At 39.8% G+C, this 16875-nt stretch overlaps 4 protein-coding genes across 4 annotated transcripts; all 4 read left to right on the plus strand.

Annotated features, from left to right (window-relative positions):
- The first annotated feature begins 284 nt into the window (after positions 1–284).
- LOC147537982 (uncharacterized) lies at positions 285–927 on the plus strand. Its single transcript, XM_086642897.1, has 2 exons — positions 285–303; positions 503–927. The coding sequence occupies exons 1-2, from the start codon at positions 285–287 to the stop codon at positions 925–927; spliced, it is 444 nt and encodes a 147-aa protein (XP_086499023.1).
- A 1356-nt stretch (positions 928–2283) lies between these two features.
- Positions 2284–2769, plus strand: LOC147537983 (uncharacterized). Its single transcript, XM_086642898.1, has one exon. It carries the CDS (start codon positions 2284–2286, stop codon positions 2767–2769), a length of 486 nt encoding a protein of 161 aa, XP_086499024.1.
- Positions 2770–4953: 2184 nt separating this feature from the next.
- On the plus strand, positions 4954–5439 carry LOC147537984 (uncharacterized). Its single transcript, XM_086642899.1, has one exon. The coding sequence runs from the start codon at positions 4954–4956 to the stop codon at positions 5437–5439; it is 486 nt and encodes a 161-aa protein (XP_086499025.1).
- Positions 5440–10140: 4701 nt separating this feature from the next.
- On the plus strand, positions 10141–13206 carry LOC147537985 (uncharacterized). The gene is made up of 2 exons (XM_086642901.1): positions 10141–10342; positions 12782–13206. The coding sequence occupies exons 1-2, from the start codon at positions 10141–10143 to the stop codon at positions 13204–13206; spliced, it is 627 nt and encodes a 208-aa protein (XP_086499027.1).
- Positions 13207–16875: the final 3669 nt, after the last annotated feature.

Below are 16875 nucleotides of genomic sequence, written 5' to 3' on the forward strand. Positions count from 1 at the left end.
AGTATCAATTGTTATTAACACCTCATTAATTCATCCTGATAACTTTTGTAACCACAAACTTTTTTTGGCTGTGCTTTCCCATTCTCTGTTTGGAGTTAGTTGTTATTGTTATTGGGCATACGAAGACATCATACGGGTATTTGGGCTGAACAATTGAATTGGTCTATCAATACGTTCCATGGAAATTCCATTCTTGGTCGACTTGAGAGCCTGATATTTAATGCATACTTCTTCCATATTTGGACAGAGAGAAATCATAGTATTTTCTGGGGTGCAACACGCACATGGCAGATAGTTCTTCAGGTGATTAGTAGTGAGGTCAAAGTAAAGGCAACATCATGGAAGAAGAGGCCTAGCGCGACAGGTGGGGGCCAGCAGATTCTCAATAATTGGAACATTACGATACCGGTTTCCCCAAAAACGCCCAAAATGTGTAAATGGGAATGCCCATCGCCAGGTTAAATACTAATTAATACTGATGGTTCGTTTGCTGACTTAGCAGGAGGATACGGTGCTATACTCAGGGACTCGAATGGGGACCCGATAGTTGCGGCGGCATCTCGGACTAAAACAGAGTCAGTGTTGAAACATGAACTTCAAGGTGTCAAGTTAGGACTGGGGTTAGCAGTGAAATATGGAGTTAGGCGAGTGCTTCTTGCCACAGATTCGTCTCTTACGATTACTATTCTCACGAGAAGCAATCAGAAGGTTCCTCGGCATGTCACACGGTTAGTAAATGAGATCCGATCACTATGGGTCCGATTCGAGGATTGCTTCATTATGCATGTTTACCGCGAGATAAACCAGGCTGCAGACTACTTATCAAAAAGGAGGACCACTATGGGATTATCAGAGATGAAGCCGAATGAGTTTCCAGAGGAGCTACAAAGGATTGTGAGGGGTGTAATTAAAATTCGGACAAATTAGTTACTTTACACTTTTTTGATTTTTTCTTTGAGATTCTCATTTAACTATGATTAAAATTTAGTTTTTCTTTGGGACGGACCCTTTAACCTGTTGACAAATTCAAATAAAAAGAAATGTTAAGTTTACAATTTAATCGAGCACTTAATGTCTTCAAAATAACTTTTGTAACCTCTTTTGTAGTAATTGCCATCAATTAAAACCTTAGAATGAATCTGGACCAATTGTAACCAACCCTTGGATTGCAACCTACCCTTGGATTCACACTACTTTCTCTCTCTTGATGAAATCAACGTGAATCCAACCTGTTGGATGGCGATTCACGCCAAAAGCGTCGGTCCCCATATCACTGCTGTAAAACAAAATTCTCCGGAGAATAAAGATTTTAGTCAATACATATTGACTCAGGGGCATTTTTTTTTAGTCCAAAAATTGATTTGATCAAACATTGCCCCATAATCTTCATCTTCTCTCCCTCTCTATATTTCCCTCTCTTACTCTATCTCTCCTATTGCTCTCTCTCTCTCTCCCAGTGTCTTGCATCATCTCTCTCTTGTTCTCTTATTCTTTACCTCTTCTTCTCTTAGTCTCTCTCTCGATTCCTCATTGTTTATCAAAGGGAAGTGTTCTCATCGAAACTTAACATAGAGGAGGGTTTCTAGTGAAACCCTCATCGAGGATTTCGTGGACATTACCATTTTGTGGCCACAAATCGGGTCGTGGCCACCAACTATGTGGTTTCCACAGAGAGATCTGTACAAACTGAGAGAGAGAGAGAGAGGGAGACTGCGAGAAAGTGGGATAAAGACTGAGGGAGATATAGATAGTGAATGAGGGAAATATGTCTACAACGGGAGAAATTATGAGAGGGTTAAAGACCAAAGTAAAGTTAAAATCATGGGGGTTGGATATAGATGAGGTATGTCCACTATGTAAAGTAGGTGAAGAGTCCGATGAACACCTTTTTTTTCAATGCTCTTATTCTCTTAAGGTATGGACAGATCTTCTAATGTTAATGGGTATTAGGAAAAATGCAACAGGGTGTTGGGCTGACGAAATTGAATGGTGTGTTAACACTTTCAAAGGCAACTCCATTATAGGACGACTTGGTAGCATGGTATTTATCGGGTTCTTCTATCACATTTGGATCGAACGCAATAACCGAGTCTTTCGTAGAGAGGAAAAAACAGAACAAATTCTATTTAGGCAAAATAGTCAGTGACATCAAAACAAAGGTAATGACGTGGAAACGTAAACCGAATGGGTTGGATGGTGCTTAGCAGATCTTAGAACGATGAAATCTGACTGTACCACTATCAATTCAAGTATCGAAAACTTGTAAATGGGCAAGGCCCTAGTATGGATCAGACTCTAATCAATACCGATGGGGCATTTGATGATGTCTCAGGTGGTTATGGTGCGATCTTGAGAACCTCACGAGGTGAGCCTATAATAGCAGCAACAACATGGTCAGAGAGGAGGTCGGTAATCATGCATGAGATGCAGGGAATTTGCTTAGGATTAAAGCTAGCGGCAAAATTTGGTAAAAGACGAGTGAAGATCGCCACGGACTCCTCCTTTGCTGTTTCGATTTTGTCTTATGAGGGGAAGAAGCCTCCCTGGCAACTTATTCGTGTAGTCCGAGAAATATGGGAGTTATGGAGGCAAATAGACGAATGCTCTATTCAACATGTTTACCGAGAAACCAACCAAGCAGCAGATTACCTATCGAAAATGAAGCCACTATCAGGATATATAGAGATGTCACCACATAATCCACCTGCTGACCTTCAGAAGATTGTAGATGACGACAAAAGAGGAGTTATTAGAGTTTGGCGTAGCTAGTTAGCAAGACAACATTTGCTATATTCTTTATTGTTTATTCGTTTATTTGTTTCTCTCTTGACATTTTGATGTATTATTGTTATTTCTCTAGTTTTTCCTAGTCCTCTTTGTTCGGATTGGGCCCTTTATTCCTGCGGACAAATTCAAATAAAAAAAAGAAATGATGAGAGGGAGAGAGAGAGAGATCTAGGGTGAGAACGACAGAGAGATAGTCAGTGAGAGAGAGAAAACGGAAACAATAAAACAATGAGGTGGGAGCCAGCAGATTCTCAATAATTGGAACATTACTATATCGGTTTCCCTAAAAACACCCAAAATGTGTAAATGGGAATGCCCATCGCCAGGTGAAATACTAATTAATACTGATGGTTCGTTTGCTGACTTAGCAGGAGGATACGGTGCTATACTCAGGGACTCGAATGGGGACCCGATAGTTGCGGCGGCATCTCGGACTAAAACAGAGTCAGTGTTGAAACATGAACTTCAAGGTGTCAAGTTAGGACTGGGGTTAGCAGTGAAATAGTGAGTTAGGCGAGTGCGTCTTGCCACAGATTCGTCTCTTACGATTACTATTCTCACGAGAAGCAATCAGAAGGTTCCTCGGCATGTCACACGGTTAGTAAATGAGATCCGATCACTATGGGTCCGATTCATGGATTGCTTCATTATGCATGTTTACCGCGAGATAAACCAGGCTGCAGACTACTTATCAAAAAGGAGGACCACTATGGGATTATCAGAGATGAAGCCGAATGAGTTTCCAGAGGAGCTACAAAGGATTGTGAGGGGTGTAATTAAAATTCGGACAAATTAGTTACTTTAGACTTTTTTGATTTTTTCTTTGAGATTCTCATTTAACTATGATTAAAATTTAGTTTTTCTTTGGGTCGGACCCTTTAACCTGTTGACAAATTCAAATAAAAAGAAATGTTAAGTTTACAATTTAATCGAGCACTAGATGTCTTCAAAATAACTTTTGTAACCTCTTTTGTAGTAATTGCCATCAATTAAAACCTTAGAATGAATCTGGACCAATTGTAACCAACCCTTGGATTGCAACCTACCCTTGGATTCACACTACTTTCTCTCTCTTGATGAAATCAACGTGAATCCAACCTGTTGGATGGCGATTCACGCCAAAAGCGTCGGTCCCCATATCACTGCTGTAAAACAAAATTCTCCGGAGAATAAAGATTTTAGTCAATACATATTGACTCAGGGGCATTTTTTTTTAGTCCAAAAATTGATTTGATCAAACATTGCCCCATAATCTTCATCTTCTCTCCCTCTCTATATTTCCCTCTCTTACTCTATCTCTCCTATTGCTTTCTCTCTCTCTCCCAGTGTCTTGCATCATCTCTCTCTTGTTCTCTTATTCTTTACCTCTTCTTCTCTTAGTCTCTCTCTCGATTCCTCATTGTTTATCAAAGGGAAGTGTTCTCATCGAAACTTAACATAGAGGAGGGTTTCTAGTGAAACCCTCATCGAGGATTTCGTGGACATTACCATTTTGTGGCCACAAATCGGGTCGTGGCCACCAACTATGTGGTTTCCACAGAGAGATCTGTACAAACTGAGAGAGAGAGAGAGAGAGAGAGAGAGAGAGAGGGAGACTGCGAGAAAGTGGGATAAAGACTGAGGGAGATATAGATAGTGAGGGAGGGAAATATGTCTACAACGGGAGAAATTATGAGAGGGTTAAAGACCAAAGTAAAGTTAAAATCATGGGGGTTGGATATAGATGAGGTATGTCCACTATGTAAAGTAGGTGAAGAGTCCGATGAACACCTTTTTTTTCAATGCTCTTATTCTCTTAAGGTATGGACAGATCTTCTAATGTTAATGGGTATTAGGAAAAATGCAACAGGGTGTTGGGCTGACGAAATTGAATGGTGTGTGCACTTTCAAAGGCAACTCCATTATAGGACGACTTGGTAGCATGGTATTTATCGGGTTCTTCTATCACATTTGGATCGAACGCAATAACCGAGTCTTTCGTAGAGAGGAAAAAACAGAACAAATTCTATTCAGGCAAAATAGTCAGTGACATCAAAACAAAGGTAATGACGTGGAAACGTAAACCGAATGGGTTGGATGGTGCTTAGCAGATCTTAGAACGATGGAATCTGACTGTACCACTATCAATTCAAGTATCGAAAACTTGTAAATGGGCAAGGCCCTAGTATGGATCAGACTCTAATCAATACCGATGGGGCATTTGATGATGTCTCAGGTGGTTATGGTGCGATCTTGAGAACCTCACGAGGTGAGCCTATAATAGCAGCAACAACATGGTCAGAGAGGAGGTCGGTAATCATGCATGAGATGCAGGGAATTTGCTTAGGATTAAAGCTAGCGGCAAAATTTGGTAAAACACGAGTGAAGATCGCCACGGACTCCTCTTTTGCTGTTTCGATTTTGTCTTATGAGGGGAAGAAGCCTCCCTGGCAACTTATTCGTGTAGTCCGAGAAATATGGGAGTTATGGAGGCAAATAGACGAATGCTCTATTCAACATGTTTACCGAGAAACCAACCAAGCAGCAGATTACCTATCGAAAATGAAGCCAGTATCAGGATATATAGAGATGTCACCACATAATCCACCTGCTGACCTTCAGAAGATTGTAGATGACGACAAAAGAGGAGTTATTAGAGTTTGGCGTAGCTAGTTAGCAAGACAACATTTGCTATATTCTTTATTGTTTATTCGTTTATTTGTTTCTCTCTTGACATTTTGATGTATTATTGTTATTTCTCTAGTTTTTCCTAGTCCTCTTTGTTCGGATTGGGCCCTTTATTCCTACTGACAAATTCAAATAAAAAAAAAGAAATGATGAGAGGGAGAGAGAGAGAGATCTAGGGTGAGAACGACAGAGAGATAGTCAGTGAGAGAGAGAAAACGGAAACAATAAAACAATGAGGTGGGAGCCATCAGATTCTCAATAATTGGAACATTACTATATCGGTTTCCCTAAAAACACCCAAAATGTGTAAATGGGAATGCCCATCGCCAGGTGAAATACTAATTAATACTGATGGTTCGTTTGCTGACTTAGCAGGAGGATACGATGCTATACTCAGGGACTCGAATGAGGACCCGATAGTTGCGGCGGCATCTCGGACTAAAACAGAGTCAGTGTTGAAACATGAACTTCAAGGTGTCAAGTTAGGACTGGGGTTAGCAGTGAAATAGTGAGTTAGGCGAGTGCGTCTTGCCACAGATTCGTCTCTTACGATTACTATTCTCACGAGAAGCAATCAGAAGGTTCCTCGGCATGTCACACGGTTAGTAAATGAGATCCGATCACTATGGGTCCGATTCGAGGATTGCTTCATTATGCATGTTTACCGCGAGATAAACCAGGCTGCAGACTACTTATCAAAAAGGAGGACCACTATGGGATTATCAGAGATGAAGCCGAATGAGTTTCCAGAGGAGCTACAAAGGATTGTGAGGGGTGTAATTAAAATTCGGACAAATTAGTTACTTTAGATTTTTTTGATTTTTTCTTTGAGATTCTCATTTAACTATGATTAAAATTTAGTTTTTCTTTGGGTCGGACCCTTTAACCTGTTGACAAATTCAAATAAAAAGAAATGTTAAGTTTACAATTTAATCGAGCACTAGATGTCTTCAAAATAACTTTTGTAACCTCTTTTGTAGTAATTGCCATCAATTAAAACCTTAGAATGAATCTGGACCAATTGTAACCAACCCTTGGATTGCAACCTACCCTTGGATTCACACTACTTTCTCTCTCTTGATGAAATCAACGTGAATCCAACCTGTTGGATGGCGATTCACGCCAAAAGCGTCGGTCCCCATATCACTGCTGTAAAACAAAATTCTCCGGAGAATAAAGATTTTAGGGCATTTTTTTTAGTCCAAAAATTGATTTGATCAAACATTGCCCCATAATCTTCATCTTCTCTCCCTCTCTATATTTCCCTCTCTTACTCTATCTCTCCTATTGCTCTCTCTCTCTCTCCCAGTGTCTTGCATCATCTCTCTCTTGTTCTCTTATTCTTTACCTCTTCTTCTCTTAGTCTCTCTCTCGATTCCTCATTGTTTATCAAAGGGAAGTGTTCTCATCGAAACTAAACATAGAGGAGGGTTTCTAGTGAAACCCTCATCGAGGATTTCGTGGACATTACCATTTTGTGGCCACAAATCGGGTCGTGGCCACCAACTATGTGGTTTCCACAGAGAGATCTGTACAAACTGAGAGAGAGAGAGAGAGAGGGAGACTGCGAGAAAGTGGGATAAAGACTGAGGGAGATATAGATAGTGAGGGAGGGAAATATGTCTACAACGGGAGAAATTATGAGAGGGTTAAAGACCAAAGTAAAGTTAAAATCATGGGGGTTGGATATAGATGAGGTATGTCCACTATGTAAAGTAGGTGAAGAGTCCGATGAACACCTTTTTTTTCAATGCTCTTATTCTCTTAAGGTATGGACAGATCTTCTAATGTTAATGGGTATTAGGAAAAATGCAACAGGGTGTTGGGCTGACGAAATTGAATGGTGTGTTAACACTTTCAAAGGCAACTCCATTATAGGACGACTTGGTAGCATGGTATTTATCGGGTTCTTCTATCATTTGGATCGAACGCAATAATCGAGTCTTTCGTAGAGAGGAAAAAACAGAACAAATCCTATTCAGGCAAAATAGTCAGCGACATCAAAACAAAGGTAATGACGTGGAAACGTAAACCGAATGGGTTGGATGGTGCTCAGCAGATCTTAGAACGATGGAATCTGACTGTACCACTATCAATTCAAGTATCGAAAACTTGTAAATGGGCAGGCCCTAGTATGGATCAGACTCTAATCAATACCGATGGGGCATTTGATGATGTCTCAGGTGGTTATGGTGCGATCTTGAGAACCTCACGAGGTGAGCCTATAATAGCAGCAACAACATGGTCAGAGAGGAGGTCGGTAATCATGCATGAGATGCAGGGAATTTGCTTAGGATTAAAGCTAGCGGCAAAATTTGGCAATAGACGAGTGAAGATCGCTACGGACTCCTCCGTTGTTGTTTCGATTTTGTCTTATGAGGGGAAGAAGCCTCCCTGGCAACTTATTCGTGTAGTCCGAGAAATATGGGAGTTATGGAGGCAAATGGACGAATGCTCTATTCAACATGTTTACCGAGAAATCAACCAAGCAGCAGATTACCTATCGAAAATGAAGCCAGTATCAGGATATGTAGAGATGTTGTTACCACATAATCTACCTGCTGACCTTCAGAAGATTGTAGATGACGACAAAAGAGGAGTTATTAGAGTTCGGCGTAGCTAGTTAGCTAGACAACATTTGCTATATTCTTTACTGTTGATTCGTTTATTTGTTTCTCTCTTGACATTTTGATGTATTATTGTTTTTTCTCTAGTTTTTCCTAGTCCTTTTTGTTCCGGTTCGGGTTCGGGCCCTTTATTCCCGCTGACAAATTCAAATAAAAAAAAGAAATAATGAGAGGGAGAGAGAGAGAGATCTAGGGTAAGAACGACAGAGCGATAGTCAGTGAGAGGGAGAGAGAACGGAAACAATAAAACAGTGAGGTGGGAGCCAGCAGATTCTCAATAATTGGAACATTACTATACCGGTTTCCCAAAAAACACCCAAAATGTGTAAATGGGAATGCCCATCGCCAGGTGAAATACTAATTAATACTGATGGTTTGTTTGCTGACTTAGCAGGAGGATACTGTGCTATACTCAGGGACTCGAATGGGGACCCGATAGTTGCGGCGGCATCGCGGACTAAAACAGAGTCAGTGTTGAAACATGAACTTCAAGGTGTCAAGTTAGGACTGGGGTTAGCAGTGAAATATGGAGAGTTAGGCGAGTGCTTCTTGCCACAGATTCGTCTCTTACGATTACTATTCTCACGAGAAGCAATTAGAAGGTTCCTTGGCATGTCACACGGTTAGTAAATGAGATCCGATCACTATGGGTCCGATTCGAGGATTGCTTCATTATGCATGTTTACCGCGAGATAAACCAGGCTGCAGACTACTTATCAAAAAGGAGGACCACTATGGGATTATCAGAGATGAAGCCGAATGAGTTTCCAGAGGAGCTACAAAGGATTGTGAGGGGTGTAATTAAAATTCGGACAAATTAGTTACTTTAGACTTTTTTGATTTTTTTCTTTGAGATTCTCATTTAACTATGATTAAAATTTAGTTTTTCTTTGGGTCGGACCCTTTAACCTGTTGACAAATTCAAATAAAAAGAAATGTTAAGTTTACAATTTAATCGAGCACTTAATGTCTTCAAAATAACTTTTGTAACCTCTTTTGTAGTAATTGCCATCAATTAAAACCTTAGAATGAATCTGGACCAATTGTAACCAACCCTTGGATTGCAACCTACCCTTGGATTCACACTACTTTCTCTCTCTTGATGAAATCAACGTGAATCCAACCTGTTGGATGGCGATTCACGCCAAAAGCGTCTGTCCCCATATCACTGCTGTAAAACAAAATTCTTCGGAGAATAAAGATTTTAGTCAATAAATATTGACTCAGGGGCATTTTTTTAATCCAAAAATTGATTTGATCAAGCATTGCCTCATAATCTTCATCTTCTCTCCCTATCTATATTTCACTCTCTTACTCTATCTCTCCTATTGCTCTCTCTCTCTCTCCCAGTGTCTTGCATCATCTCTCTCTTGTTCTCTTATTCTTTACCTCTTCTTCTCTTAGTCTCTCTCTCGATTCCTCATTGTTTATCAAAGGAAAGTTGTCTCATTGAAACTTAACATAGAGGAGGGTTTCACTAGAAACCCTCATCGAGGATTTCGTGGACATTACCATTTTGTGGCCACAGATCGGGTCGTGGCCACCAACTCTGTGGTTTCCACAGAGAGATCTGTACAAACTGAGAGAGAGAGAGAGAGAGGGGGAGACTGCGAGAAAGTGGGATAAAGACTGAGGGAGATATAGATAGTGAGAGAGGGAAATATGTCTACAACGGGAGAAATTATGAGAGGGTTAAAGACCATAGTAAAGTTAAAATCATGGGGGTTGGATATAGATGAGGTATGTCCACTATGTAAAGTAGGTGAAGAGTCCGATGAACACCTTTTTTTTCAGTGCTCTTATTCTCTTAAGGTATGGACAGATCTTCTAATGTTAATGGGTATTAGGAAAAATGCAACAGGGTGTTGGGCTGACGAAATTGAATGGTGTGTTAAAACTTTCAAAGGCAACTCCATTATAGGACGACTTGGTAGCATGGTATTTATCGGGTTCTTCTATCACATTTGGATCGAACGCAATAATCGAGTCTTTCGTAGAGAGGAAAAAACAGAACAAATCCTATTCTAGCAAAATAGTCAGCGACATCAAAACAAAGGTAATGACGTGGAAACGTAAACCGAATGGGTTGGATGGTGCTCAGCAGATCTTAGAACGATGGAATCTGACTGTACCACTATCAATTCAAGTATCGAAAACTTGTAAATGGGCAGGCCCTAGTATGGATCAGACTCTAATCAATACCGATGGGGCATTTGATGATGTCTCAGGTGGTTATGGTGCGATCTTGAGAATCTCACGAGGTGAGCCTATAATAGCAGCAACAACATGGTCAGAGAGGAGGTCGGTAATCATGCATGAGATGCAGGGAATTTGCTTAGGATTAAAGCTGCTGAGACATGAAAATGTCCCATCTTAGTCTCTTAATTTGAACAAGTTAGTCTATCTAGGACAAGTTAGTCTCATGAATTACCTCTTTTTCTACTCAGGTACCTTTTTCAGAGTTATGTGTGCAAAACGGATAAAAGTCGGAGAAAATGCAGACTAGGGGTATTTTGGTCATTTGTTGATTCTGATTTCATGGTCAAGATTAGTGCTCGGATGGAAAGTAGAGTCCAAGACAAACCCGTAGGCAAAAACGGAAGTCAAATCGGAGTTCGGATGAGTAAAACAGAGCGAGTCAAAGTTCGGGTCAAAATTGGTGGACCAAGAGTCAAGCGGGCCACATTCTGGCACGGCCAGGAGTACACCAAGCAATTCCTAACAGCAGTTATCATCTTCTTCCTTCCTGGTTTCTAAAAACGAAAATTGCCAAAATAAAAAGAACCGAGACCGGCTAATGATTCAACCGACTTCTAAGAAATCGAACAACCGACTTTTAGGAAAAAGGAAACAACCGACCCATTCAAACCCTATAAAAGAAAGAAGGAACCAAGAGAAGGATCATCCTCCATTAAAACGATAAAATCCGAGGTACAAAGAGAGTTTCTGTTTCTGTTTCTTATTCTTCTTTCTTCTTTTCTTAGTGAGAGAGAGAGGTTTAGATTGAAAGAGTAGTAGAGAGAGAGAGAGAGAGAGCTCCTAATTTGTAGAGAGAGAGAGAGATTGAATTTATTATAAAACCACCATTAATCTCATCTTTTTCTTCTTCTTTCTTTATCATTACTGTTAGAGAGAGAAAGAGAGTGTTACTGTTTTAGAGAGAGAAAGAGAAACTTTAGAGAGAGAAAGAAAGAGAAAACAGTAGAGAGAGAGAAAAACCAGTTAAGGAAAATAATTTTCCCACGGAGAAGTATTTTCCGAGAAGATGAGAAAACTATTTTCCTAAGGGTCTGTTTGGCTGCACAGAGTGAAATTTCAAGAAAAAAGGTGTTTTCTCTCCAATTCTTTTTCTCTTATCATTAATTCAACCATGTCTTTGATATTCATGGGTTTCTAACTCTACCACTAGGATAAAGGATGAAACCCTAACTTGAGTATTTGAACCCTAATATCATATTTATTTTATTATCTCTTTTAGTGTGCCTTAATGTTTCATAATTAACCGTACTTCGGTTAGCCTAAGAAACTAACAACTTGGTTCCTAATTGCATGATATTTTAAGTGAAGTGGGTTATGGGTTTAGTTAATTGCAAAAAGTTCTTTATCGTTTAATGTTCCGAAAATTGGAGATTGATTTCCACCAATTTTTGAGTTATCAAAAGAGGGATAATAATTTAAATTAGATATTAGATTTGAATATGATTGTTAGTGGTGAATTCCAATATCCTAGATTTACCAACTTATAGTTTTTCATCATCACAACTTTATTTTGTTTTCTAAGTTTCAATTTTTAGTTTTCCAAACATCTTCTCAAAGTCAACTATTTTATTCCCTAGTTTATTAGTTAGTTTTAGGTTTAGATTTAATTCCAAACAAATCTTCGTGGGATCGACCTCGTAATTCTTGCCATATTTACATACGGTTCGTACACTTGCGAGTTTTAATTTGATCTAATTTACCTAGTATTTAGGTTCACTAGATTTCACATCAAAAGCTAGCAGCGTAAAAGACGAGTGAAGATCGCTACGGACTCCTCCCTTGCTGTTTCGATTTTGTCTTATGAGGGGAAGAAGCCTCCTGGCAACTTATTCGTGTAGTCCGAGAAATATGGGAGTTATGGAGGCAAATGGACGAATGCTCTATTCAACATGTTTACCGAGAAACCAACCAAGCAGCAGATTACCTATCGAAAATGAAGCCAGTATCAGGATATATAGAGATGTTACCAAATAATCTACCTGCTAACCTTCAGAAGATTGTAGATGACGACAAAAGAGGAGTTATTAGAGTTCGGCGTAGCTAGTTAGCAAGACAACATTTGCTATATTCTTTATTGTTTATTCGTTTATTTGTTTCTCTCTTGACATTTTGATGTATTATTGTTATTTCTCTAGTTTTTCTTAGTCCTCTTTGTTCGGGTTCGGGTTCAGGCCCTTTATTCCCGCTGACAAATTCAAATAAAAAAAGAAATGATGAGAGGGAGAGAGAGAGAGATCTAGAGTGAGAACGACAGAGAGATAGTCAGTGAGAGAGAGAGAGAACAGAAACAATAAAACAGTGAGGTGGGAGCCAGCAGATTCTCAATAATTGGAACATTACTATACTGGTTTCCCTAAAAACACCCAAAATGTGTAAATGGGAATGCCCATCGCCAGGTGAAATACTAATTAATACTGATGGTTTGTTTGCTGACTTAGCAGGAGGATACGGTGCTATACTCAGAGACTCGAATGGGGACCCGATAGTTGCGGCGGCATCTCGGACTAAAACAGAGTCAGTGTTGAAACATGAACTTCAAGGTGTCAAGTTAGGACTGGAGTTAGCAGTGAAATATGGAGTTAGGCGAGTGCTTCTTGCCACAGATTCGTCTCTTACGATTACTATTCTCACAAGAAGCAATCAGAAGGTTCCTTGGCATGTCACACGGTTAGTAAATGAGATCCGATCACTATGGGTCCGATTCGAGGATTGTTTCATTATGCATGTTTACCGGGAGATAAACCAGGCTGCAGACTACTTATCAAAAAGGAGGACCCCTATGGGATTATCAGAGATGAAGCCGAATGAGTTTCCAGAGGAGCTACAAAGGATTGTGAGGGGTGTAATTAAAATTCGGACAAATTAGTTACTTTAGACTTTTTTGATTTTTTCTTTGAGATTCTCATTTAACTATGATTAAAATTTAGTTTTTGTTTGGGTCGGACCCTTTAACCTGTTGACAAATTCAAATAAAAAGAAATGTAAAGTTTATAATTTAATCGAGCACTTAATGTCTTCAAAATAACTTATTTGGAAGGAGCGGAATAATAGGGTATTTAGAAGTAATGTCATGTCAACGGGGTTTATTATACACACTATTTGTGATGAAGTGAGGATCAAGCTGAATACCGTTACCAAACGGTTTGAAGATACGGAGGAGAATCGGAGAACCGTCGATCGCTGGAATCTTACTATCTCTCTCCAAAAGCCGGTTTACACTTCATGCAAATGGACTCGGCCGACGGCAGGGAGATATATGATTAATACGAATGGTGCATTGAACGAGGTGGATGCGGGGTATGGAGCCATTATTCGAGACTCGGAGGGGACTGTTGTGAGAGCAGCCACAGGTCAGGTTGACGGACAGACTATTTTCATACATGAGCTACATGGTGTTGAGTTGGGTTTGGAGTTAGCACTTAGTGCCGGATTGCAGGAAGTTGAACTTGGTCTTGACTCGATGAATATCAAGTTACTTCTTGCAAAACCACATCAGAAATTACCATGGACGGCAATGCGTTTGTGGAAGAGAGTTCAAAGGCTTCGAAGTCAATTTCGGAGTTTTCGAGTTTTTCATGTCTATAGAGAAGCCAATCAGGCTGCAGATTTCTTGTCGAAGATGAAGCTCGGACCGTGGGTGACTCACTTGAATATTAGTCAACTTCCGGTGGAATTAGTCAATATCGTTAATGCGGACTCTAGAGGGACAGTGAGAATGAGGAAAGGGGGGGGGGGCTAATGAAATGATGTAATTTTGATTTCCTTGCTGTTTTTTTGATTTTCTATTTCATTGTACTCGGTTCGGGATTCTCCCGCTTATCATTATAAAAGAAAAAGGAATAAAATGTGCCATTTTGCTGAACCTATCAACTACCAATGAACAGAAAAAAGATAGCCTTCATCTGAAAAAGAGGAGAGAGAAAGAGCCGGGTGGAGCAAAGTTTGAGGGTCTTCTTCCGACAGCCTTTTATCTTTCAGATTTACTCACTTTAAGTTTTTATTTTGGGTTATTTCCCTAATGGCCCCCAACTTTGTGACCAGCTTCCCGCCTGGCCCCCTACTTTACGAAAAATATCCATATGGCCCCCTTCCGTTATAACACCGTCACTCTCTCTCCTCCATCATGTTTTCTCTCTCTGCCAAGTCACGCCACATCATCTGTTACGCCACCTCATCATCTTCTCCGGCATGGGTCTCCGACCGGCCAAATTTCCGGCCCGCAACCTTCAAAATTTTTTTCTCTCTCTCTCTAAAAAAAAAAAATTTTTTTTTTTATTCTCTCCTCTAACTAAACTCCGGCGAAGGGGTTTCCCTTCGTCGGAGTTCGATCTGTTCAAGAACAGACGGATCTGTTCTCCGGCGAAGGAAAACCCTTCGCAGGAGTTTAGAGAGAGAGAGAGGTGAGAATAAATTTTTTTTTTAGAGAGAGAGAGAGAAAAAAAATTTTGAAGGTCGCCGGCCGGAAATTTGGCCGGCCGGCGACCCATGTCGGGGAAGATGATGAGGTGGCATAAAAGATGATGTGGCGTGACTTGGCAGAGAGAGAAAACATGATGGAGGAGAGAGAGTGACGGTGTTATAACGGAAGGGGGCCATATGGGTATTTTTTGTAAAGTAGGGGGCCAGGCGGGAAGCTGGTCACAAAGTTGGGGGCCATTAGGAAAATAACCCTTTTATTTTTCGGGTTTCAAAAAAGTTATTATTTTTCTCTCAAATCTTAATGTGAGGTGAAGATGAAGTGAAAAATGAAAGAAAAGCAACAAACATTTTATTTTAACTTTTAGTCCCAAAACAATACTGATTATTTTAATCTCAGTCATTAACTTGAGCGCTTTAGATTTGAAATTAATCTGTTAAAATTATGTTGAAATCGGAGCCGATTTTGGCTCGACCCGAATCGTCAAATTCAAAAACGGAATGCGTTCGTCTCACCGAGCCCTTCAAGTTAGAGCCAAGAATCACTGAAATCCGATTCAAGATGAACGAGAAATTCAAGTTTAAAGTTTGAACGAAGATCTGGACGGCTCGCGGAATCCACCAAATCTAATGGTCGCGCGTGTAACAATTTGGGACACGAGTGGGACGCGGTCAGAATCGTTGTATACGCGAAATCCAACGGCGCACGTCCCTTATGCGTCGGGCTAAATTCGGGATTCTGTCAGATTTCAACTAACGACCATCTCGCTGAATCGGTGGGCAAATTTCAGGACAGGTCTGACCCCATCTAACGGTGGGCAGTTTCTCCCGCGATTCCTAGCCAAATCCGACGATCAGAAAGCTAGTCGACCTAATCAGATTAGTAACTAACTCCTTTCTCAAGAGTTATGTCCCAAAAACCCAAGAGATGTGCCCTTATGCCTATTCAATTCCTATATAAACAAACCAAATTCATCTCATTTTACATCCAATTCATTCTCTTATAAAAATCATTATTCTGGTGTGTCTGGAATATAAATATGATTTGGAAGTATTCTTGTATATCTAGAATTTTGAAGAAAGAAGTCTCTAAGTGAATTCCGTCTATTTTCTTCGTCTCTTCTCTTTTGGAATCAGTATTCTGGTGTGTCTGGAAAATAATTATGATTTGAAAATTATTCCGGTGTGTCTGGAATTCCAAAAGAGAAGTATCTAAATGATGTTATAATAGTCAAGTGTCTAGAAGATCTATTCGCTTCAGTCTAGGAGCTCATATTATTTACGAAGGTTCGCCTACTTCCAGAATATAGAAGTACCATCTTAAATTTCGAAAGGGTAGTCGTAGTATCCCGAAGACATACACTCTAACGATTGGTACTGTTACGGGGGTGTAAAATGTCTTAAGGAAAGAGACTTTATTCTCGCCTCGACTCCATTATCGTTTATCTCGGTTAATCCGGAAGAAGGAATTTCTGATAAAGTCGGTATTCACTTATCGTTTATCTTTCTATAACTTAGAGAAAGGAAGTGCCCTACTTCGGCCTAGACTCTATCTTAATCAAGACAAGACAGAGATAAAGTGAACTCAAATCATAACTAGAGGAACAACAAATTATAACTAAAGTTCTTATAGTTTTTCAAAATATGTATTAAAACTCTCAAGTGCAGTGAAGAAAATTAAACTAAGAGAAGCTACAGTGCTACACTCAAACTCTAAATCTTAAAGTGTCACATAAGATTTTTTTTTTAGAGTTTCTCCTTAAAATTCATCTCCAATGCAAAACTCAATATGAATCTCTAGAATGATGTGTCAAGATTTATTTTAGAGATCTTCAAGAGGACACTCTAAATTTGGAGTGTCATCTTGAGGATCTCTAAGTGCCACATAAACAAATCAATTAATTATTGGGAAAGCCTTAGTTACCCCACTGACGAAGGGGGACTTGGTTTTCGTAATATTGATGTGACACGAAAATGTCACATTTGGAGAGCCTAACTTAGACTAATTAGTCATTTTCGAGTGTTATCAATAATATTTTATGTGTTTTTCATGTTAGGTACTTATTTTGGAGTTAAGCGTGTAAACCGGAATAAAGGGAACGAATTGTCACTATCATTT

The sequence above is a fragment of the Eschscholzia californica genome, unplaced genomic scaffold, assembly GCF_041429995.1.
Source record: "Eschscholzia californica isolate CP2 unplaced genomic scaffold, dmEscCali1.0.p SCAF_5, whole genome shotgun sequence".
Taxonomy (NCBI): Eukaryota; Viridiplantae; Streptophyta; class Magnoliopsida; order Ranunculales; family Papaveraceae; genus Eschscholzia; species Eschscholzia californica.